General features: G+C 32.8%; 1 protein-coding gene across 18 annotated transcripts in view; it reads right to left on the bottom strand.

Moving 5' to 3' along the window:
* The window catches only part of LOC148308110 (uncharacterized), a 595,155-nt gene that overhangs the window by 110,602 nt on the left and 459,903 nt on the right, over nucleotides 1-24,650 (bottom strand). Inside the window, exon 5 of one of the 18 annotated variants that reach the window (XM_088262280.1) lies at nucleotides 5,818-6,220. The exons of 14 other annotated variants lie outside the window; for them this stretch is intronic. In XM_088262280.1, coding sequence (XP_088118406.1) covers nucleotides 5,820-6,220 — 401 coding nt within the window. In that variant the 3' untranslated portion in view covers nucleotides 5,818-5,819. Of the gene's footprint in view, nucleotides 1-5,817; nucleotides 6,221-15,509; nucleotides 15,743-19,989; nucleotides 20,372-22,181; nucleotides 22,602-24,650 lie in introns of those variants that run through there. 3 more of the 18 variants (XM_088262315.1, XM_088262309.1, XM_088262306.1) reach the window with 3 other exon arrangements.

The following is a 24,650-nucleotide window of genomic DNA, read 5'->3' as shown; positions in this document are numbered from 1 at the left end:
AAAAATACTGATAACTGACAAAACATACGTTTTCATTGTATGTAAGTATACATATTCAAAAACGTTGTAACGCCCTTAACAATTTATTCACAATAAAAAATAAAACCGTTAAAAAGGTTAAAGATTGAAGAAACATTAAAAAAATCTCCCATACGAAACTAACATATACAAGTATATTTTTTTGATAGATTTAGATCGTTACGTTTCATTATTAGTATGATATTTAACTAAAACAATTAATACCTAAGTGTAACAAAGTTTGCAAATTGTTTTAAAATATACATTCTCTACCTAGCAATAATAAAGTATTTTTACAAAGTGAGTAGATAACACTCAATGCCCTTTTAGTCAGTCGTTTAATAAATATAGCAAAATGTCAGTTAATTTCATTTGAACCCTTATCCGCACCCCAATGGTGCATAGGGCACTGCATTATATAAACGCAGTGATATACTGATCGTTGACACACGAAGGAAAGGTGATCAGCCCTCCACTTCAGGTACCAGTCCAGGGTAATATTGAATAAATATTATAGTGAAAAAATCACTTATATTTATTAGACCCCATCTGGGAATCGACCCCGGGACCTCCAGAACGGTAGCCGAGCGTGCTGACCATTCCACTACGGAGGAGGACATAAATAAATATAGAAATTTTTTAATTAAGAGATTCACATTCGGGAATTGACCTGGAATGCATTGCGTAAGAGACCAACCCATTGCTGATGCCTTAGTCTTATGCAGACGGAGACATATTGTACATATAATGACATTAAACACGCCATACGACTAGATGTGAGCATTAAAGTAATGACTGTCATAGAATGCAAGAAGATCTAAATAGATCATCCGTGTACTGTAAAAATAATATGTTATCTCTCAATCTGGATAAATGTTTAAAGATTTCATTCAACAGAAAAAAAACGCCATCACTTACAATTATAACTTAAATAATAATAATACTAATAAACCCCTATCCGCACCCCAATGAATACAGCTTTTGTACTCTACAGACCGTACGCCTCACCCGACGACTATAATGCCCCAATATTGAGATGTTCTCTACATCAGTGTTTTCGTTGATGTTGAGCTAAAACGTCTTATAATTTTTTTTAAATTGTTATTTGTGTAGCTGATGACTGTCTAAATTGCTGACGTAATACTGATTTTTTTTTCGTTTAAAAAAAAAATATTTTAATTTAGAATGAGGAGAATTGATGAATGGAGAATAAGAGTATTAACATCTCTATACAATATTTAAGAAATGCCTTGTTGATACTTGCTTATAATCCTTATAGTCATAGCAATATCGGATGACAAAAGTAAAATATTTTAATTATTTGGAAATTTCGTAATTTTGTAGCGAAATAGATGAAATGTTCTTTGTATTCAAGTATCCAGTTAAAGATTTGTGATTCTTTATTACAATAAATATATTTTTTCCTTATATTTTCATTTTCTAAGGCTAACAGATATTCTAGCTAACAAGAGTAGGGGAGAGTGCCCATGAGTGGGACAGAGGATGAATGGGACAATCGTCCTCCAGCCCAAACTATTGTAACAAAAAAAAATTAAAAAATACCCAACATTAACGTTACGATATTAGACAGATTAATCCTCAAACCACAGTTCTCGACTGACAGTGAAGCGAGTAAGACGTGTTACAATTTTTTTGCGTCTAAAAGTAAATTATATACTGTAATTTGATTATGTTTGCACATATAAGTTATGATAAGTGCTCCAATTGATATATACAATTATTTAAGTCAGTTCTCTCCGTATATTATAAAGTAAGTTTCATCAAATTTACTTTAGTATAAATGTATCGATTTATCTATTTTTCTAAAAATCATGCATTTCCTTGAATGGGACGCGTCCAGTGATCATGAATGGGACGGTCCCACTCAAAGGAAAAATTGTCCCATTCGTGACGAATACTTTTTATTTACATTAAAAATCGTTTGTACTCGTTTGTATTACACGTATTGTAAACATTATATTGTTTTTAGGTTATAATGCCAAGAACACGCATAACCAACGTTCAAATTGAAGCTGCTGTAGAAGAGGTTTTAAATAAAAAGCAAAATATTAGGTTGGTTGCAAAGACATATGCAATAGGAAAATCTTCTCTTTATAGACATGTTAAACAAGTAAAGGCTGATGTCTGATCTTAAACAAGTAAAGGCCGATTCTAGTGGTTAGATATTTTTACATACACCTAGCATAGAAATAACAGAGCCTATCAGCGGAAGCTAAACTGGCAGGGCACAACGGAGTCCTGGTTCTAACTCTAATGTATGGAAGTGAAACATGGAGTTGGCAAAAGAAGGATAAAAGTAGACTGAATGCAGTCAAAATGCGATCTCTCAGAAGAATGTGCGACAAAACGATGTATGATAGATGTTCGAATAGTGAAATAAGGAAGGAATGCAAAGCTGAAACAAGCATTATCGATGAAATTAAGAAAGGTGTGCTGAGATGGTTTAGACATGTAGAACGAATGAGTGAGGAAAGGACGGTAAAATAAATTTATGAGGCGAATGAAAAACATGGCACGATCAGGAATGCCAAATACTTAAAAGTAGTCAGGTTAGGAGTCGTAATAATCAGCGGGTATGTATGAGGAGATGCATGAACGTGGAAGAGGGGAAGAATGTTTGCAAAGACAGAGTGGTGTGGCGTTCTATTCTTTCTGCTTATCACTGCGGGGAAGCGGCGTGATGGTTCGTTAGTTTTTTTAGTTAGTTTACTCTGAAGCAAGAAGAAAAGCTTTCCACGTATTTAAATTCAGCTGGAAGAATATGTTCTACAGTACAGAAAAAGATTAGAAAGGGGAAATCAAGTATAATCTCTGACACTCCAGAAAAGGACAAGTTTTTGAAAATACAATTATTGAAGAATGGAAAAGGAAAACCTATAGATAGTCCAAAAAATAAGCCTAACGCTAAAAGAGTTTAAAAAACTCATAGAAGAGATTTCAATGAGTGATAACAGAGATATCAGTTCAGATAAATCAGTTGAAATAGAAGGTGTATCACTGACAAAAACAAAATGAAAGGAGGATAATAAGTGTCACATATGTGAAGGAGAATACCAATAAAGTGTTATGCAATGGCTCAAACGTAAATTATGTGGCTCGTGAAAATTGTGGAATATTAAGATATCTGAACTTTTTTTGCCAAAAATGTTACAAAAATGTTGAATAAAATTTCTTTTGCATGCGTCTACGTATTAAACGAAAGTGTCTACCGATTTATTTTGTTTTAAAATATAATTTTTCCATCGATCTTGCATTTTAATTCATGTCCCATTCATGATATACTGGTGTCCCACTCATGGGAGGGTGTTTATGAATGGGACATTTTAGGACATTATTTGTAATCGATTTTTCAGGCAGTTAGGTTATTTTTTTTAGAAAACAAAGTATGGCATATTTGTAGCTAAAAGATTGAATAAAGAGAAACCACGTTTACTTTTTATGATTTATTTTACGGAGAAAAACTAGAGAGGCAAAATCAAAAACGTCCCATCCATGGGCACTCTCCCCTACGATACTTTTATCCATTCCAAATTTCGTCATCTTTCATGCACATAGATAAATTTTAATACTCAAATATGCAATCCAGTCAAAGATTTGTGATTCCTTATTACAAGAAATATATTTTTTCTTTATTTTGTCATTACAATTTTTCACTTTCTAGGGCCAATATATATTGTAGCTTACAAGAGTACAATATTTTGAATATTTCCACATTTCGTCATCTTTTATGCACAAAGATAGATTATTTTGTACTTAAATAAGAAATCCAACATAAGATTAGTGGTTCCTTATTAATTTAGAAATATCTTTATTCTTTAGTTGATCCTAACACATTTTATCACCTGATGGGGTTCATGAGGTATTTTAGCTTGCGGACTAGAGTTGTTCTCGGGACAGAAAACAGAAGACTCGCTCTGTACACCGTCATCCCGTTCATTACCGCTGCTAATGCTTCGCTGACGGCCTCTTTAGAGTAAAGCTTCATCTTTTGGCTAACCCGGCGCGATGATCGTGGTCGAAACACTGGAAGCACTAATTAGATGAATAAATGTTGCATTATACAATACATGACCAAAACATAATATGTACAATATTAGTTTTACATGTCGGTTTAAAAAAACTGACATACACAAATACCTTACCATAATATTGAATATGAAGGTAGATTTTGAAGGACAAAGTTTATTTGATATTGTACATTTAAAGGGTAAAAGTATGTTAAGGCAAAGATATAAGTAAGCCCTAAAGTATTCTTCCACCAACATTTCGATTCCCTAATAAAAATCAGGGTCAATATTAGTTACCTCCCCACCAAACATAATATTAAATATGAGCGTAGATTTTCACGGTCAAAGTTTATTATATATTGTACATTTTAAGGATCAAAGTATGATAAGGTTGATGATATTCTTCTACCAAGCTTTCTACTACCGTTGCAAAGATTTTGATAAGGGTACATATTAATTTTATATAAAATTGTCAAGTTTGAAAGATATAAAGGTATATTAACTTCCCAGCAAACATAATATTAAATATGAACGTAGATTTTGACGATAAATGTTTATTATATATTTCAAGTTTTAGGGTCAAAGTATGTACAAGCTTATACCTTGTAAGAGCTAATATTCTTGTACCAATGCTTTGACTAGCTTTGCAAATGTTTTTTTTCAGGGTACACATTATATTATATTTAATTTAAAAAAGTGTTTGACAGTTTAATGTCGAGTACATGTTTGAATTAAACACGAAGCCATGATCTTCTTTTATGTTGATTGGGTGTTTTATACATTTCTGTAGCTTATTTAACCATACGCTAGGTGTAATTAATTTCATGGTCTATGTGGCCCATGAAACACAATTGTTAAACAAAATACGAACAGTTATTAATAGCATAATACAGTTGCCGAACACGATCGGAATTTTCCTGCACCAATATGACAATATTATTTGAAGAAAATAAAATAAACTTGTTTACAGGATTTCTATGTTCAACACTTGTCTCGGGAGGGCATTGACGTGAAAATTTTTTATTAGGGGTTGCTTTTGACTTTACTCCAGGTTTATTTGATAAATAAAAGATATTTTTGTATTTTGAACAAAATATATTTAAAAAAAAACAATATTTGACACACAAAAATCTTGAGATAATACAATCGACACTCCGAATATTTTGATAAATAATAGGTGTTTTCCCTAAGATAAATAATTAATTTACAATGTAATATGGAGGATTCAATTACATTTGTAAGAAAAATCAATTTATAAATGTACAAAAATACAAAAAGGTAACGATGATTGCTAAGTCTTTTGTAAATAGCATATGTCCGAACACTCGTGTTCAGCGCCAGAAAACTTTCGCATAAATTTAGAATGCTTCTATCAAAAGTATAGATAGAATATAGAGATTTTAAAAGAAAGTAGGGAATACCTTACGTAAAAAATAACCCAAGTGCTGCATTAAAATATTCGAAGCGTTTCATTGCAGAAAAAGTAAGGGAAACCCTATACTTTCTAAAGAAAAACATTTTTTGAGGTGTTTTTTGATAATACTTTGTGGCACAATTTATAAAAAACTTTATAAAATAAAACTAGAACATATATATATATATATATATATATATATATATATATATATATATATATATATATATATGTGTGTGTGTGTGTGTGTGTGTATAGTACTGCCAGTACTACCACATCTCCGTTATGAAAGACTTTGAAAGAAAATGACTAATCACTTCATAACTTTCCATGTAATGGGGTACAATATTTGCAGAATTTTATTTCGTTTTCTTTTCTCGTATAATATCAGGATGCCTATTCAAAAAGTCTCTGTACCAATCTATACTGGGGATGCCGTTTTTGAACGGATTCTCGCGACTTTTGAAAAGACCTGCGACTTTTTCTACAATATGTACTTTTTTAGGCGGAGTGTTCTTAGCGCTCAAATTGTTAATCCAATCAACGATGTATTGTTCCTGGGCGTCTGTAAGATACCTGTGTTTCCCTATGACTCTCTCCTCCGGGCGCTTGCCTGATATTTTGAGAATGAGGGTTGTTCTTGGAATTTTGAACAGTTTACTCGCTGCCTGAGCCTTCATGCCGTTCCTTATGGCTGCCAATGCTTTTTTGAGAGTCTCCTGGGAATATTTCAAGTATTGCGTTGATCTTGGTAACGACTCTGAAAGTAGTAAATTAAACAAAGTTAATGAATATTGTGTTATTAATAACAACGCGTATGCTAAAGCTATCCTCACCTCTGTTCTAACTATTAATGACTATTCTTTTATATGTGTGTGTGTGTGTGTGTGTGTGTGTGTGTACGTGTGTGTGTGTGTGTGTGTATGTGTGTGTGTGTGTGTTCGTGGTTCCGTGGTTAGTGTCTCGGACTCTGATTTACAGTAGTTTGATTCAAACCCACTGCATATATTTTTAACATATATTTTTAATTACAGATAGGCCAAATAATTTAAGATGATGTTGCCGAATGACACTATTTACAATTTTAAGTTACCACCATCTCCATCGTCTATTTTTTTTCTTCAACTAATGTTTTTTGCTAATTTGTTGGCTTTGTGGGCATTTAATGCGGTGGTGAGTTTGTTTTAGTTTGTAGTAGTGCACATGTTACAGTAGTAACTGAAATGGAAGTAACCCGCAGACTCCATGTTAAATATTTATCTGTAGGTTAGAAAAAATCAGGGTAGAAGATATGCAAAGTACAAACATACATGCATACTCATAAAAGCCAAAAGAATTTTTTTCTTGAAATTCATCTGTAATAGAAAAATGAATTTAGCTTGCGACTTCAGTTTGACAGACAAGTCTTCACTCACATAATTTTGCCGACTTTAGATCACAGAGTGATTGGAGCAACTTATTTGACAAATGTAAAACTTGTAAACGGAATTCATTGAACGTTATTACATGATAAGCATTTTTTATATAAATAAAACGATAAAAAAATATTTGGTAAAGTAATCTGTTTACCCCTACGGTAAAACAGTATGATGGTTCGGAAGGTTTTTTTCTTTGATAAATAAAATATTCATTATTTTGTTTAAAAAATGTATTAAAAATAATAGAATTGGTCGAGGAATAAAATAATGTAAGCATAACACTCTCCTTATCATTCATCATTCACTTTGTGCAATACCACATTTGAAAAAACACTAATTCGTGACTACCGGTTTCAGAATAATAATCATTCCATCATCAGGTCAAATGTACACTAAAGTGATTTTTTACGGTCTGACATTAACACAAAACTAAAATTGAAATAGAGAGAGAAGACAATTAAATCACGACGAGGACATTTTTAATTGTGGTATTACACAAAGTAAACGATGAATGATAAGTAAAGTGTTATATTACCATACCACAAAGTTAACTATGCTTTTAATATACAAAATATGTTCAAAACATGTATGTTTAAAAGGCAACATTTTGAGTGTGTCCAAATACTTGTTCAGGAAATCTGGATTATCTCCAATTACAGGAGTTATTATTTTTTTACATCTCATCAAAGATGAAGAAGAATATGGAAGTCTGGGCATTTACGGGGCTGACGACACATACTAATATAAGAGTTTCTGCTAAGTAAAAAGCTTCTTTATATCTCACCAATAGATGTCTCTAGTGAAGTTCTGGTGATTCAAGAACAAGGTTTCTAAATTGGTTCATATATATAGAACTTCCAAGAATTTGAGTGGTGTGGTTGTCAATAATGGGTAGAATTGGTGAATGTTACACGTGTGTAAAGAGCTCACTTAAACCAGCCTATGACGGTCGTCAGCCCGTAAATGCCCAGACTTCCATATTCTTCTTCATCTTTGATGAGATGTCAAAAAATAATATGTTTAAAATTTCTTTAAAAAAGTATATTCTTTGGACAGATGTGAGAAAAAAGTTATTTAACAACGCAAATCGATGCCTTTTTGTAAATTGTTGATTGATTGGTGTAAAAGACATGATTTGGAATAGATACTATGGACTGCATAAGACAGAAATCATAGGCAAAGTGGAGAAGGAGGCCTGTATTCAACCCTAAACTAAGTAAGTCTCGCAATTATTTCAATACACCAGTAAAATTTGACTTACTTCCATACTTCAGCCTTCTTTTTGTGTCCAGTATTGAACATAGGCCTCCCTTTTGGACTTCCACAGTTCTCTTTTGGACGCGGCTATCTTACAGTTCAGGCACGCCACATTCCTAATATCGTCGGACCATCTTGTCTGCGGCCTACCCACGCTTCTGCGTCCTGTTCTAGGCCTCCAGTCGAGCACCATTTTCGTCCATATACCTTCAGACATACGAGCCACGTTACCTCCCCAGTACCACTTATTATTTTTAATTTTAATTTTAGTTATTTGAGCCACATCTGTTACCTTGGTCTTTTCCCTTATCCAAACATTCGTTTTTCGACCCCTAAGGAATATTTACAACATTTAGAGTGTGTCCAAATACTTGTTCACAAAATCTGGATTATCTCCAATTACAGGAGTAATTTTCATATTATTATTATTTTTGTTATTATTTTTATTTTTTTTACTTGTCCACAAAATCTGGAGTGTCCCCAAATTATCTGGCCAAATTATAAGCTTATATAATAAAAATGAAAATGGTATTTTCTGGCGTTTCTCATGTGTGTGATTATAATCCAGGATTCGGACCTCCCATACTAATATAAGAGTTTTTGCTTAGTAAAAAGCTTCTTTACATCTCACCAATAGATGTCTCTAGTGAACTTCTAGTGATTCAAGAACCAGGTTTCTAAATTGGTTGATATATATAGAACTTCCAAGAATTTGAGTGGTGTGGTTGTCAATAATGGGTGGAATTGGTGAATGTTACACGTGTGTAAAGTGATCACTTAAACCAGCCTATGACGGTTGTCAGCCCCGTAAATGCCCAGACTTCCATATTCTTCTTCATCTTTGATGAGATGTCAAAAAATAATACCTAAGGAAATGCTTAGCATCCTTCTCTCCATTGCTTGACCATTAGTTATGATATCCAGTCGGTTTGTTCTTTCTTCCTTTTTCGTAGTATATCAGGATGTCTGTCAACAAACTCTCTGTACCAATCAGCGCTAGGAATCCCATTTTTAAAAGGGTTTTTACGCCCAACGTAAAGCGATGCAACCTTTTCAATAACCTGTCCTCTTGTAGGCGGAGCGTTAACCGAGGTCGCATAATTAACCCAGTCAACGATATCTTGCTCTTCGTCGATTGTAAGAAACCTTTTTTGTCCAGCGCGATTTGTACCTCTTACCTCCGCATGTTTGCCGGATAACTTATGGACGAGGGTCGTCCTCGGAACGTTAAACATTCGACTCGCTGTAAGAACCTTCATCCCGTTCCTTACTGCCGCTAACGCTTTACTTACATCCTCCTGAGAGTACTTAGATCCTGGCAAAAGTGCTGAAAGTGTTCAAAAAAGCAATTAATTTCGTTTTGTATTTATTAAAGTATTTGACATATGCACTTGATTGTGCCAAGTTTTTCTCGGTCTTTCTCTGCTTATTTTTTTAAATACATTCGCCTCATAAATTTCAATAATACTTGAAAGCGGCCGGGTCAGGAGTTGTAACAAACGTCGGGTGTGTATGAAGAGATGTATGAATGTGGAAGAGGCGAAGAATGTTTGCAAAGACAGAGTGATTTGGCGTTCGATTCTCTCTGCCTACCCCTGCGGTGAAGCGGCGTGATGGTTAATGAGTAGTTAGTTATTTGTATTTATTTACCCTATTTAAAATCTTACTAAATTGTGTTTGTCCGCCTCCGTAGTGTAATGGTCAGCACGTTCGGCTACCGTTCTGGAGGTCCCGGGTTCGATTCTCAAGGGGGATAAAATAAATATAAGTGATTTTTTCACTGTCATATTTATTCAATATTACCCTGGACTGGTACCTGAAGCGGAGGGCTGATCACCTTTCCTTCATGTGTAAACGATCAAGATAACACTGCGTTTTTATGATGCAGTACCCTATGCACCATTGGGTGTGTATAAGGGTTTTATTTATATATTTATGTACCTTGAAAACTACGCACGCGGCGACTGCATCCATTGACAGCTACCGTGACAACTACTCGCAGTAATACCTGCTCACATTTACTTAAACCTTACTCTCAGTCACAGAATTCAATAAGCGTCTGGTAGCGTTAGAAGCCGTACATCTCGTCACGCCCTTAGAATATATTTTGTTTTTGTTTTTGTTTTTAAGAATACACATTGAAAAAATTTATGTATTTTTTTTAACTCCTTACCATTCAATGACTTTTTTCTTTTCAAAAACACACATGTCTTTTGAAAAGTGTAATGGAATCAGTATTATTTTTATCGGAATATTTTAACTAAATCAACGCATGCATTGGCTGAAAAAAAGAAAGTCAAGTCCACGTACGACAACATATTTAATTACAGAAAAAAACCTCAAACTCAAGAGCAAAACTATACGTTTTTTTATTACTTAAGATTTTATATTTTTTACAAAGTATACAAAAAAAAAACAACAAAAAAACGTCTTATAAAATGATGAAAACTTTATTCTTTGTATTCTTAAATAGGAACATGAAATCATTCAGAACAGACCTATAATAAATAAATACAAATTCCAACTCTCTACCCAAGCATCCACGCTTCATTCTGAACAACCTAATTTTACATTTTATGTTTTGATAGTTGGTCACTTTCTCCTGTACGACTACGATATATATATATATATATATATATATATATATATATATATATATATATATATATATATATATATATATATATATATATATATATATATATATATATATATATATATATATATATATATATATATATATATATATATATATATATATATATATATATATATATATATATATATATATATATATATATATATTGTAGTCGTACAGTAGAAAATAACAATCTAACAAAGCGTAAAATGTTCAGGAGGGCCATTTAAGTCACTTTTGCTTGGCAAGAAAATAAACATCAATGCAGTTAGTCATTTTCAACAAGTCAATATGTTATACTTCCAAGTTTAAAATCCTTTGGGATTTTTTCAGGGCAATATTAAACTAGTAAGATATCAAATAGAGTCAATGATCGCGTTTTTGTAAAAAATGCACTTGGTTACTTTCTCCTGTATGACTACGATATATAGGGTCCGCCAAATAACTTTTTTTTTTTGAAAAAAGGGCGCAAAACATCGAGTGTAGCTTCGGCTGTGTGGCACGTAGCGCCGTCCTGTTGAAACCAAATGTTGCCAATATCCTCCTCTTCAATTTTTGTGAACAAAAATCCGTTCAAATTGTTGAGAACGACGGTGAATTGATGTTGATGGCGCTTCACGCACACTTTCTGCCACAACATCGATATTCTCGGGTGTACGCACTGTTTTTGGCTTTTCACGCTTTGGTTTATCGATGAGGATGCCAGTTTCTTTCACTTTTTTCACAAGATAACGAACATACGGAGCTGACGGTGCTTCTCTTCTTCCAAAAACCGTACGCAATTTTCGCACACATTCTGCAACATTACCATGATTTTCAAAGTAATGTCGCAATATTTCCCAGCGTTGTTCAAGCGTATACACATAACCATATTCGCTCAGCGGAAGGATAAAACTAATTATCTGTCAAATCAGACATGAGCTAAGTGTTACCATTCACGAAATAAGCACTAGTTGAAAAAAAAAACTTTAGATGGCGGACCCTATACATATATACTTATGGTTATTTTTCGATCCATGCTATGTATCTAAAGAATTTTGCTTACGTAATTTTTCTTTAATTTCAGGATGTCTACTTAAAAAGCGTCTATACCAATTTGGCCCCGGGGTCCCGTATTTGAAAGGACTCTCACGATCGTTGAAAAGGGCCGAAACCCTTTCGATAATCTGCCCACTTTTGGGCGGGACCTTCATTTTTTCCACATAATCGTTAATCCAGTTGATGACCTGCTGTTCCTCGGCGTTTGTGACGAATTTCTGCTTTCCAGTGCGGATCATGCTCCTCAGTTCGGGACATCTCCCGGACAGTTTGTTGTTGAGGGTCGTTCTCGGGATATTGAACAGTTTGCTTGCGGTGTAGACCTTCATTCCGCTACGCACTGCTGCCAAAGCCTTACTTACAGCCTCTTGAGAGTACTTGCATTTTAAAGGATCTAAATATAAAAGTATGGAAAAAAAACACATTAATAAAAACTCATTACTAAAACATAATTTAAAAAATAAAAAAATCAGTATAATTTTCCTGTATTTATGAGAAGACGTATGAATGCGGTAGATGCGAAGATTGTGTGCAAAGATTATTGTGGCGTTCTATTCTCTCTGCCTACCTTTGCGGTGAAACAGCATGACGGTAAGTTAGTTTTTTTGTATTTATATACTCTTTTTAAAATCTTACTAAATTGTGTTAATAATATAATAATTATGGATAAATTTTTAAGTATAATGTTCGTAACACACTATTGTCATTCTCTTTACATAATTTGTCCAAAAAGTACCCCATTGTATTTTGTATGACTTTCATCTTTCCAATACGATTTTTTCATATCAATAAAAAAAACGTTTATTCAAAATCATAAATCTCCTTAAGTTATTCGCTGACTTGGTGATGAAAAATAAATGCTTAACCATGTTTTAAAACTGCATGGCATAGTCATATTTATGACATCACAGAATTCTATTGCGCAGCCGTTCAAACATTGTAACAGAGTTTTTTAGATGGTAATTGCATTTATTATTTACCTTGCTTATTATGTACAAGGTTTATATATCATTCAGTTAATTTTATTTCTGGTAACAAAATAAAGATGTTTTATTTAAATTACTCCTTGCATCTACCCATGCGTAGAATTGTTTTTCTCGCAAACGGTACTATGGGTCACATAGATGTATTTAGTATTGGTTTTACCCATTGCAAACAACAGTGTTTGATGTCCCTGAATTAGTTCCTGCGATGGCTACGAGTGTCTTTTTTTTCCTACACTTATTTGTATCAATATTGTTATGCTATGTTTATTATTTCTGCCCTTCTATCTATGTATTTTATATTGTGTCATGTACTTACGTCCCATTATATTGCTATACGTTCATAATGATTTTCTTTTATTCTATATGCAAAGGCCTTACAGGTGTATGAACCAATAAATCAAATAAAATAAAATCTGCTTTGAGAACAGGATAGACAATCCAGTGGGGACCAATCAGGAACATCTCAGTATTTGCTCATTGCTGGGAGGAAACCACGTAAAACTCTTCGCGAGAAAGCGGACTGTTGACTTTCATCAACAGACCTTCCGTTCAAGAAGAAGGTTCGGCATTTTGTGTCATAGCTTGGTTTAATAAAGAGTTTGAACTGTCGTATCTGGCTTGTCAACTTATTTAGAAAAAAAGTATTCGTGGGATTTTTTCTTTTAAATATATTAGCAAAAATAAAAACAACGTTAAAATAAAACATCATTGTTGTATTTGAGTCATCAAAATAGTGTAATATAACAAAAATAACAGATATTTAGTCTTTGGATTTAGTATTTAATACCTTGTTCCATCTAAAAGCAAAACATAACTTGCGGATTACATAATTGACCTAATAAAATTTTTCTTAAATACTTCAACAATTTGTATGTTAAATTGGCATTCGCGCGACCACTTAGGACACTTCGCTCACTCCTTTCAAGAACGTCATAAATCAAAAATCGACAATTTTCAGTTGAGCAAGTTTTCTGAATGCCCAAAAAATGTACTATATCCCAGCAAAAGAGATATATTTTTAACTTAATATTTACCCGCTACAGGACAGAAAGTGTTATTTTTACATTTTGAAGAAAAGGTATTGTTCAATTATTTTTTTAAATATACTTAATATTTTTCAAATGGAGAAAAAACCTTCAGGTATTACCTAAAAAGAACTGTTGCACAGTAAAAAGTTCAATAAGTGGCTTGATATTTATTTTTAATAAATTCTATTATATTTTTGAACTTTAAAAACGTTCTCCTGAAAAATCAAGTATTTTGATTTATGACGTTCTTGAAAGGAGTGAGCGACTTATTCGAGATCTGTATGTAAAATTGGCATTCTCGAGACCAATTAGGACGCTTATTCGAGATCTGTATGTAAAATTGGCATTCTCGAGACCAATTAGGACGCTTATTCGAGATCTGTATGTTAAATTGGCATTCTCGAGACCAATTAGGACACTTATTCGAGATCTGTATGTTAAATTGGCATGATAGCGACCAATTAGGATACTTATTCGAGATCTGTATGTTAAATTGGATTTTTAAAGTTATTTTTAAAGAACCACGGTTACATCATGTTCATATTTTAGATGGAACAAGGGTATAAATACAAAAAAAAAATCAGGTTTAAAGTTTAGGAGGGCCGTGTGAGTGCATTTCGTTAGCTATCAGTATAACGTCGTCCTTGATGCGCACGCTGCCAGAACATGATCTAGATATCGAACACGTCCACCGTTCTATGCCCAGCCCAGATCTTGATTGAAAACCATATGTGTAACAGTTTAGTAAGAGAATTTTCCCTCCCCTTCGTGACTTGATATATCGAGCTGAAAAAAAACAGGTATGTAACTAAAGTAATAGTTATAAAAATATTATAAGGATATATATGTATATATGATCAATTTCTACTCAATACTTAACTATTGTTTGCGCCATAACTGCTCATTACTAGTGTTTGAATATCATAGGCTTTTATTTTGGTTTATAGATTTGGCGTTTAAATTGTAGAACTGAAATTCATTTCTTGAATGTTTTTCGCAGATACTTTGTGGCACATTTTATAAACTTTATAAAATAAAATAACTTTGTTTTAACCACTTTAATTAGTATCCAACCGGTTTTGACAAGGTTCTTGTCAAAACCGGTTGGATAAAGTGTAGTAATAAAAATTGGTTAAAACAAAATTGTTTTAGTTTATTAACTCCATTTCAATATATATGTTAAATGTTAAATGAAACCCTGTTTTTTTAGTGTACTAAGTTGTATTTCATTGTTAAAAAACACATAAAAAATTAAATTTGTGGCAATTGTTTCGCATAGTTATGGCATTTTCAAACATTCGTTTTAATTCATAACCCCATTTTAATTTATATATTAAACCTTAAATTAAACTCTGATTGTTTGAGTCAACTAAGTTATATTTTGTTGTTAAAAAAAACACATTTTGTGACAATTGTTTCGCCTAGTTATAAACCATTGTCACAAAAAAATGTTTTTTTTTAAACAACAAAATACAACATTGTGGACTCAAAAAATCAGTGTTTTAGTATTAACTTAATTTTTATTTATGTAACATGTTTTTAATAGGTTTATTTTTGGATACCAAAAAAATATAAATATTTTGTTAACCTTCGTGTCATTTGCACAGTTTCGATGGGACCAAACAACACACAAAACCGTACAAAAATAAAATAAAATTACAAAAAAGAAATAAAAAAATCAAAACGAGTGTCAAAACGTTTATTGAAAGTGATTAAATTGAAGTTTAGGAGGAACATGCGTATGCGTTTCATTAGCTACCAGTATAACGTCATCCTTGATACGCACGCTGGCAAAACACGATCTAGTTGTTGAACATTGCCACCTCTCCGAGCCCATGCGTGTCCTCGTATGGAAACCATACGTGTAATGGTTCAGTAAAAGGATTCTCCCACCCTTTCTCGACTTGATGTATTTAGCTGAAAACAAAAATCTTCATGAGTACTTATGTTTTTGAAAATTTATAAATACTACAAAAGAAAATGTAATCCCTAATGTAGTCACACTGCCAGCTGCTTCAAATGTGAACAGAGGATTAGACTAGATAATACACGATAACTCATTTCGCTCACTCCTTTCAAGAACGTCATAAATCAAAAATCATCAATTTTCAGTTGTGCATGTTTTCGGAATGCCCAGAAAATATACTATATTCCAGCAAAAGAGGCATATTTTTAACTTAATATTTACCCGCTACAGGACAAAAAGTGTTGTTTTTGCATTTTGAAGAAAAGGTATTGTTTAATTATTTTTTTGAATAAACTAAATATTTTTCAAATGGAGAAAAAAACTTCAGGTTTTACTTAAAAAGATCTGTTGCATAGTAAAAAGTTAAATGTGTGGCTTGATATTTATTTTTAATACATTGTGTTATATTTTCAAACTATAAAAACGTTCTCCTGAAAAATCAAGTTTTTTGATTTATGACGTTCTTGAAAGGAGTGAGCGATTTGATCATGATTATTTATTACCTACGAAAAAACAACAACAAACCACTAAAGTTGATATTTATTAATAAATTTTAAAAATTATTTTATAAGAATACAAATAAACTAAAGAATATTATTTTTTTATTCCTCAAGAATTTATATTTACATTTCAATAAATTCAGAATGCTTAAAATAATAACCGCTTCATTATTCACACAAAAAATAATGTATTTCACAATATTTAGTCGTTACGCTGCTGAGGTCATTGTGTGAATCTAATATGTTAAAATTGCGATGCATTCTTTACACGTGTTGACAAAAAAAATATAAAAAAATCTTAAATACAATAACTTTATTAAATATTTTCGGATTTCAGTCTTTTTTCTGTATTGTAGAGAAAGATCAAAATTTTCAAATAAGTAAAAGAAATAAAAGTTTGATTTTTTATTTACAATAAATATAGAATATTGAATACAATAAACAAAACTATTTCCTTTCGTATACTTTTTGTTTTGAGGAATATCCGTAAAAATGTCGTTATTGGGCAGAACCAGTAAACTGTCATCGGATGAAAAACTCAAAACTCTTCTATAATTAAAATGTAACTTTGTTTTAAAATCACCATAAATATTTTACTATGACTTAATTATAATGTCTACCGGTTAGCTTCGAAACCGGTAGACATAAAAATTAAGTTATAATAAAATATGTATAGTGATTTGAGAAAAAAGTTACATTTTAATTAAAAAATCACAATTTTAGTGCTTCAGATATAAATTACAAAACTCTTCTGTTACGAATAGGAAGAATGTCGCTCCCGCTGTCGTTTTCAACACTCACATTGCTCGAGTCACTAATAGAATCAATGCCAATTATATAGTCACTTGAAATGTCATTCTTCATCAGTGTTATCATTGGATAAGATTTTTTAAATATAAATTTTATCGAAGAAGAGACTATGTGTAACCGTTTGACCGACTTCGTTGACGGTCAGGTGCGCTCTGGCAGCTTCGGACAGGAACGGTAAGACGCGCGTCAATTGATTGACACTCCGCAGTTTTGACGGGTATAACAGGCGTCAATTCATTGACTCTCCGCAGTTTTGACGGGCATAACAGGCGTCAATTCATTGACTCTCCGCAGTTTTGATGGGCATAACAGACGTCAATTCATTGACTCTCCGCAGTTTTGACGGGTATAACAGGCGTCAATTCATTGACTCTCCGCAGTTTTGACGGGTATAACAGGCGTCAAATCATTGACTCTCCGCAGTTTTGACGGATATAACAGGCGTCAATTCATTGACTCTCCGCAGTTTTGACGGGTATAACAGGCGTCAATTCATTGACTCTCCGCAGTTTTGACGGGTATAACAGGCGTCAATTCATTGACTCTCCGCAGTTTTGACGGGTATAACAGGCGTCAAATCATTGACTCTCCGCAGTTTTGACGGATATAACAGGCGTCAATTCATTGACTCTCCGCAGTTTTGACGGGTATAACAGGCGTCAATTCATTGACTCTCCGCAGTTTTGACGGGTATAACAGGCGTCAAATCATTGACTCTCCGCAGTTTTGACGGGTATAACAGGCGTCAATTCATTGACTCTCCGCAGTTTTGACGGGTATAACAGGCGTCAATTCATTGACTCTCCGCAGTATGACGGTTAAAATATAAGAAAAAATCACATTAATGTATTTCCCAGTCTCGGCGTTGTTCGCGTCAAATTTCCTTGCTCGGAAGCTGCATCGGATGATCGTGGATTCCAAGTGCGACTTTAATGGTTTGATCAATGATATGAATATACGCGTTACATCTAGGCTTCGTACATATCCATCTCTCCCCAGTTAACAACGTGCGATGAAACCCATATGTGTAACCTCCCATGAGCACCAAATTGTTACCTCTCTTTGATTTGACAATCACAGCTAAAAAGCAATTCACAAAACAATTAAAGTTATTTTTTTGCCTACTAATTAACAGTAATAGGAACAAGTGAAAAAAAATCATCATTTGGACATCTCAATATGGATGAAGAAGAATAAAGTCTGGGTATTTGATATATTATAAGAGATCACTTTACACACGTGCAACAATCACCAATTTTATTTTTATTTTGTATTTTATATTATTTTTTATTATAGCATTTAACAATGTATGTTTGATTTTTTGATGAGCGCCTCACTAGGCAGAACCCGTGACGAGACATTTATTTCCATCATAAAAATATTATTCTGAAATTACAAATTTTAAAACATAAAATATAAAATAAAGTAATAAAAAAATATTATTTTTTGACATCTCATCAAAGATGAAGAAGAATATGGAAGTCTGGGCATTTACGGGGCTTACGACCGTCATAGGCTGGTTTAAGTGATCACTTTACACACGTGTAACATTCACCAATTCTACCCATCATTGACTACCACACCACTCAAATTCTTGGAAGTTCTATATATTTGAACCAATTTAGAAACTTTGTTCTTGAATCACTAGAACTTCACTAGAGACATCTATTGGTGAGATGTAAAGAATAATAATCCAGATAATACAGATTTTGTGAACAAGTATTTGGACACACTCAAAATGTTGTAATAAAAAAATACATTTAAAAATTAAGTTTTACTTCTTACATACCGCTTAAAATCTATTGTGACGAGTGTTTCATCATTTATAAATGCTGTAATGCATCGAAAAACGTGTCACGATAGATTTAAGAAATAGTGGAATTTACAAAGTAAAACTTAAATTAAAAATGGATAGATTTTACCACAAAGAGACTGCCGATTTAATTAATGAAAACATAAGTTCAGTTTAGAATGTTTGCAAAGACAGAGTGATGTGGCGTTCGATTCTCTCTGCCTACCCCTGCGGGGAAGCGGCGTGATGGTTAGTTAGTTTTTTAAGTTCAGTTTAGCACAGTGAGAAATTGTTATGAATGCAACAATAATAATATAATTAACTAACTTTATTAAGTGGGGTGACCAATTTTAGGTGTGTGTCCCATTTCCAGAATTTCCTTTTAACTAGTTTTTTTTTTAATTTCTGTATTCTACCGATGAGTGACAACCATACTACTCATATTTTTCGAACTGCTAGATAAATTTATCAATCTCAAGACATAGTACATATGAGTTCACAGCAGCCATCTGTTGGATTATTGGGTGGGGAAAGTGATAATAAGAAGTATTAGGGATTAAAAATTTTTTATTTTTTGACATCTCATCAAAGATGAAGAAGAATATGGAAGTCTGGGCATTTACGGGGCTGACGACTGTCATAGGCTGGTTTAAGTGATCGCTTTACACACGTGTAACATTCACCAATTCTACCCATTATTGACAACCACACCACTCAAATTCTTCGTAGTTTCATGTATATTAACCAATTTTGAAACATTGTTCTTGAATCACAAGAACTTCACTAGAGACATCTATTGGTGACAAGAAGTTTTTTTATTAGTATGTGAGGCCCGAATCGTGTATTTTAATTACATACATGAGAAACGCCAGAATATATCATTTTCATTTTTATTATTCTAGCTTATAATTTGACCAGCCCCGTAAATGCCCAGTCTTGCGTATTCTTCTTCATCTTTGATGAGATGTCAAAAAATCTTATGAAAAATAACTTCTGTAATTAAAGATAATCCAGATTTGTGAACAATTATTTGGACACACTCAAAATGTTGTAATTAACAAAGTTATCTGGTATATACAACAACAAAAAAACATTAACAGAAAATGAAATATTTTAATAAATAAATGAGTATATAGAAAAAAAGCAGCATTATGGTAAACTATGAACATTCAATAAAATAACATCAATATGAATCTGTAATCTAATCCACAACCGCCGTGTAACCAAAACAAGATATTACTAAATTTTTACATATTCCCCGGTCCCAGTGACGTGATATTTTCTCATCGCATGACAGTGGGTCCCGTGGATGGCTTGGATGACGTTATCCTTGATATGGCAGTAGGCACGACAAGGCACTCTACGCGTCCGGTATGTACACGTCCACCTTTCTCCGGACTTTATGTCGCAATGGAATCCGTACGTGTATCCTCCGAAGAGCAGCAACCTCTTATCTTTCATTGATTTAATAAACACAGCTGAAAATTTAAAAAAAATCAATTTAGATCAAACACAATAAGAAATGATCAAAGACATTTTTTTTACATCTCAATGTAGATGAAGAAGAATATGGAAGTCTGGGCATTTAGTCATAAGCTGGTTTAAGTGATCACTTTACATACGTGTAACAATCACCAATTCTACCCATGATTGACAACCACACTACTCAAATACTTGGAAGTTCTATATATATGATCCAATTGTAAAACATTGTACAAGAATCACGAAGAGTGAGACGAAGCATAATGTGATGAATAACTTCTATAATTGGAGATAATCCAGATTTGTGAACAAGTGTTGATGGAAGAAAAAAAATCGGTACTTGGTCAATGCGATTTATAATAAAACGATAACTTACATTTGAATCAATATATAACATATAGTAAAATATGAAATGTTAGTACAGATATAAAAAAAATTATTAAAATAAAAAGATCATGCACATATTTTTTAAAAATAATTTCATATAGGGCAGCGGTCGGGGAACCGGGGTAAATACCCCAAATAGGGTAAAAAAATTGGGGTAGTAAGGAAATTTTTCTTTTTTAGAAAGCAAATATCGCTCACTCCTTTCAAGAACGTCATAAATCAAAAATCGTTAATTTTCAGTTGTGCATATTTTCGAAATGCCCAGAAAATGTAGTATATCCCAGCAAAAGCTGCATATTTTTAACATAATATTTACCCGCTACAGGGCAGAAAGTGCTGTTTTTGGATTTTGAAGAAAAGGTATTGTTCAATTATATTTTAAAATATATTAAATATTTTTCAAATGGAGAAAAAACCCTCAGGTTTTACCAAACAGATCTGTTGCACAGTAAAAAGTTCGATAAATAGCTTGATATTTATTTGTAATAGATTGTATTATATTTTTAAACTTTAAACTGTTCTCCTGAAAAATCAAGTTTTTTTATTTATGACGTTCTTGAAAGGAGTGAGCGATATGTCGTCTTTTTGGTTGTCAAAAGCTGCGAAGGCTTTCAAAATTGCACATGAGGAGGCGGCCAAAATGTCGCAGCTATTTGCAACAACCTACCTTTGTGAACAAGGCTTTTCCACTCTAATGAACATAACGATGAACAGAAATCGATTAAACGCCGAAGACTGTATTCAAATTGCTCTTATATCGAAAAGTCAGAATTTGGAAGTAATTGTTTCAAACTAGAGCAACATCGTTTCTCCATAAGCTGAAAAGGAAACCTGAGAACCTAAATTTTAATTTTAATATTATTAATATTTAAAGCATTTACTTTGTGGTTAGTCATTTTTACTTATTTTTTTAAACGAAAATGTTAATATTATTAGTATACAACCACTCACCGAGATTTTTATGTCTACCGGTTTCGAGACGTACCCGTCTCTTCGTCAGGACAATCGCTACCACAGCATGCGAGCAATACTATCTTTCACTACCATAGTCTCTTCGTCAGGACAAACCTCGCCCACTCCTTTCATCAAACGAGTATATAAGCTGGTTCAATAATGTGTTTAACCCTAGTGCATGTTTAACCTCGGCTCGTAACGCATGTTTCTGCTGAAACCTTGCGTACATGTTGGTCTCCGGGTCGACCAAAAATCGCATGTGTTGTAGTTTTGTGTAGTTTTAAGTGTGTAAATCGTGTTATGGTAGTGAAGGGTAGTATTGTTTGCATGCTGCGATAGTGATTGTCCTGGCGAAGAGACGGGTAGGTACGTCTTGAAACTGGTAGACATAAAAATCTACCAGTTTGATCCAATTTAGATTTTGTTTGTTTGTTTGTCTATTACATACTAACTATTTTCATGTCATTTTATTTTTATTTTACGTGTAAATGATTTCAATAAATAATGTTTATTTAAAATGTACATAATTGCCTTCTTTTCGAAATAGGGGGGGGGGTAATATCGACTTACACAAAATTATTTTGGGGTAATGGTTAAAAAAAGTTCCCCGACCGCTGATATAGGGGAAGATCAAAACACATTACGAAATTTCAACATGTTCTCCAGTTTCAGTCACGTGATACTCCTTCTTCGGGTGACAGTGGGTTCCAAACGTAGCTCTAATCATGTTATCATTCAAATAACAAAACGCTTGACAAGTTGTTCCACGAACGCGATAAGTGCACATCCACATTTCATAAGTATTTTTTCTTAGATGGTACTTGTAAGTGTATCCTCCAACCAGCAAAAAACATTTTCTGCCTTTAGGTGATTTGATAAACACAGCTGCAAACAAAAAAATATAAGTAAATCATTAAAAGAATGTAATATATAATACATTTAAAGAATGTATAATTTATTGGGTTTTTTGGTTTTTAAATATATTTAATATTTTAATATTTTTTTTAACTCCGTACCATTCAATATCTCTTTTCTTTTCAAGACCGTATAATTATTTCGAAGAAAAACTTATTTTTTCAATGCAAAAATGGTATTGTAAGAAAAAAATCGATTACGTAAAATGTATTTAGAGAAAGTTGTTAGTACTTTTTACAATAATTAAGGAAACACTTGTTTTTATACCACTTAAGTTTATTAAAGACTACTTGTTTCGGAAGCTAAACATCCATCGTCAGGTCTGAATAATAACTAATAATAATTAGTACTTTTTAAATTATTTTTTACAAATATAATATTTTCTATTTAAAATCGTAGAGATTCAAATAAAGATTTACATCCCTGAAAATTATTTCTTGTATTAACTAAAAAAGTTATTGATAAACAAAATTGGATACATGATTTTCAACCACCCTGAATCTGTATACTGTAGCTGTCTTGTTTACAAATGTCAAATATGATTGGTGTACGACGCCGTTTGCAAAAATTATAGCATCTTTCGATAGGGTGTTTAATTTTGCGCCACCTTCTTTTTTCTATCCTGAGATATCAATTAAATAAAAACACATATAACGGTATAACGAATTTTTATTTTGTATGTAATAATTATTAAGAATCAACTAAAATCAATGGAAAAATCTGAACATGTAATAAATTGCACCATTATTTAGACTCCTCGGGTAGAGATGGGCTGGACATGTACAGAGAATGCAGAACACTCGCGTCCCTAAAATAATTATGACTGGACATCCAGGTGCAAGGAGAAAAGTGAAAAGAGAGAAAAGAACTCCACACTATTCTGTCTTTGCAAACAATCTACGCTTCTTCCATATTCATGCATCTCCTCATACATACCCGCTTATTATTTCGACTCCTGACCTGACCACTTTCAAGTATTTGAAATACCTGATCATGCCAGGTCTTCTTCTGATCTTATCCAAGTACATTCGCTTTATAAATTTGTTTTACCGTTCTCTCCTCACTCATACGTTCCATATCATAGTCATACAGAAGAAACTGACCAAGTGCATTTTTTTTACAAAACCCTGATCATTGACTATTTGATATCTTACTAGCTTAATACTGCCCTGAAAAAAATTCCAAAGGATTTTAAACTTGAAAGTATAATATATTGATTGATTAAAAATGACCTACTGCATTGATGTTTATTTTCTTGCGAAGCAAAAGTGACTTAAATGGGGCCTCCTGAACATTTTACGTTATGGTAGTAAGTCACTTTCTCCTGTACGACTACGATATGTCCAAACCATCTCAACAAACCTTTCTTAATATCATCGATAATGCTTATCCCAGCCACGCATTCTTTCCTTATTTTTTTTTTAAGAGAATTATTTGTGTTTTTAATATAAACTAAAATACTTAAATTTCATACTATTTCTGTGAGCCTAGGCAGCTCCTTATTAAAAATAGGTATCAAATTGTGATTGGGTTAGCACCGAGAAACTCTGACTCAAGAGTCCGCGACACTAACCACGGGACCGCAACCCGATACTTTCATCATTCGAACATCTATTACACATTGTTTTACCGCACATTCCTCTGATGAGTAGCATTTCGACTGCATTTATGAAAAAATAACGCATGAATAATCGATAAACCTGACTAAATCGGAATGTGTTTTGGGTACAAAAATTTCAAATTATAATTCAAATTGTTTTGTCACACATTCTTCTGATGGATAGCATTTCGACTGCATTTATGATAATAATAATAATGCATGAATAATCGATAAAACCTGACTAAATCGGAATATGTTTCGGGGACAAAAATTTCAAATTATAATTCAAATTGTTTTGTCGCACATTCCTCTGATACATAGCATTTCGACTGTATTTATAATAATAATAATGCAAGAATAATCGATAAAACCTGACTAAATCGGAATATGTCTTGGGTACAAAAATTTCAAATTATAAT

Source organism: Brachycentrus maculatus, unplaced genomic scaffold, assembly GCF_059751285.1.
Source record: "Brachycentrus maculatus isolate JH-2025_06_01 unplaced genomic scaffold, ASM5975128v1 h1tg000176l, whole genome shotgun sequence".
In the NCBI taxonomy this organism is placed as follows: Eukaryota; Metazoa; Arthropoda; class Insecta; order Trichoptera; family Brachycentridae; genus Brachycentrus; species Brachycentrus maculatus.
The sequence above is the reverse complement of the archived record's forward strand: the minus strand, read 5'-3'. Positions and strand labels throughout refer to the sequence as shown.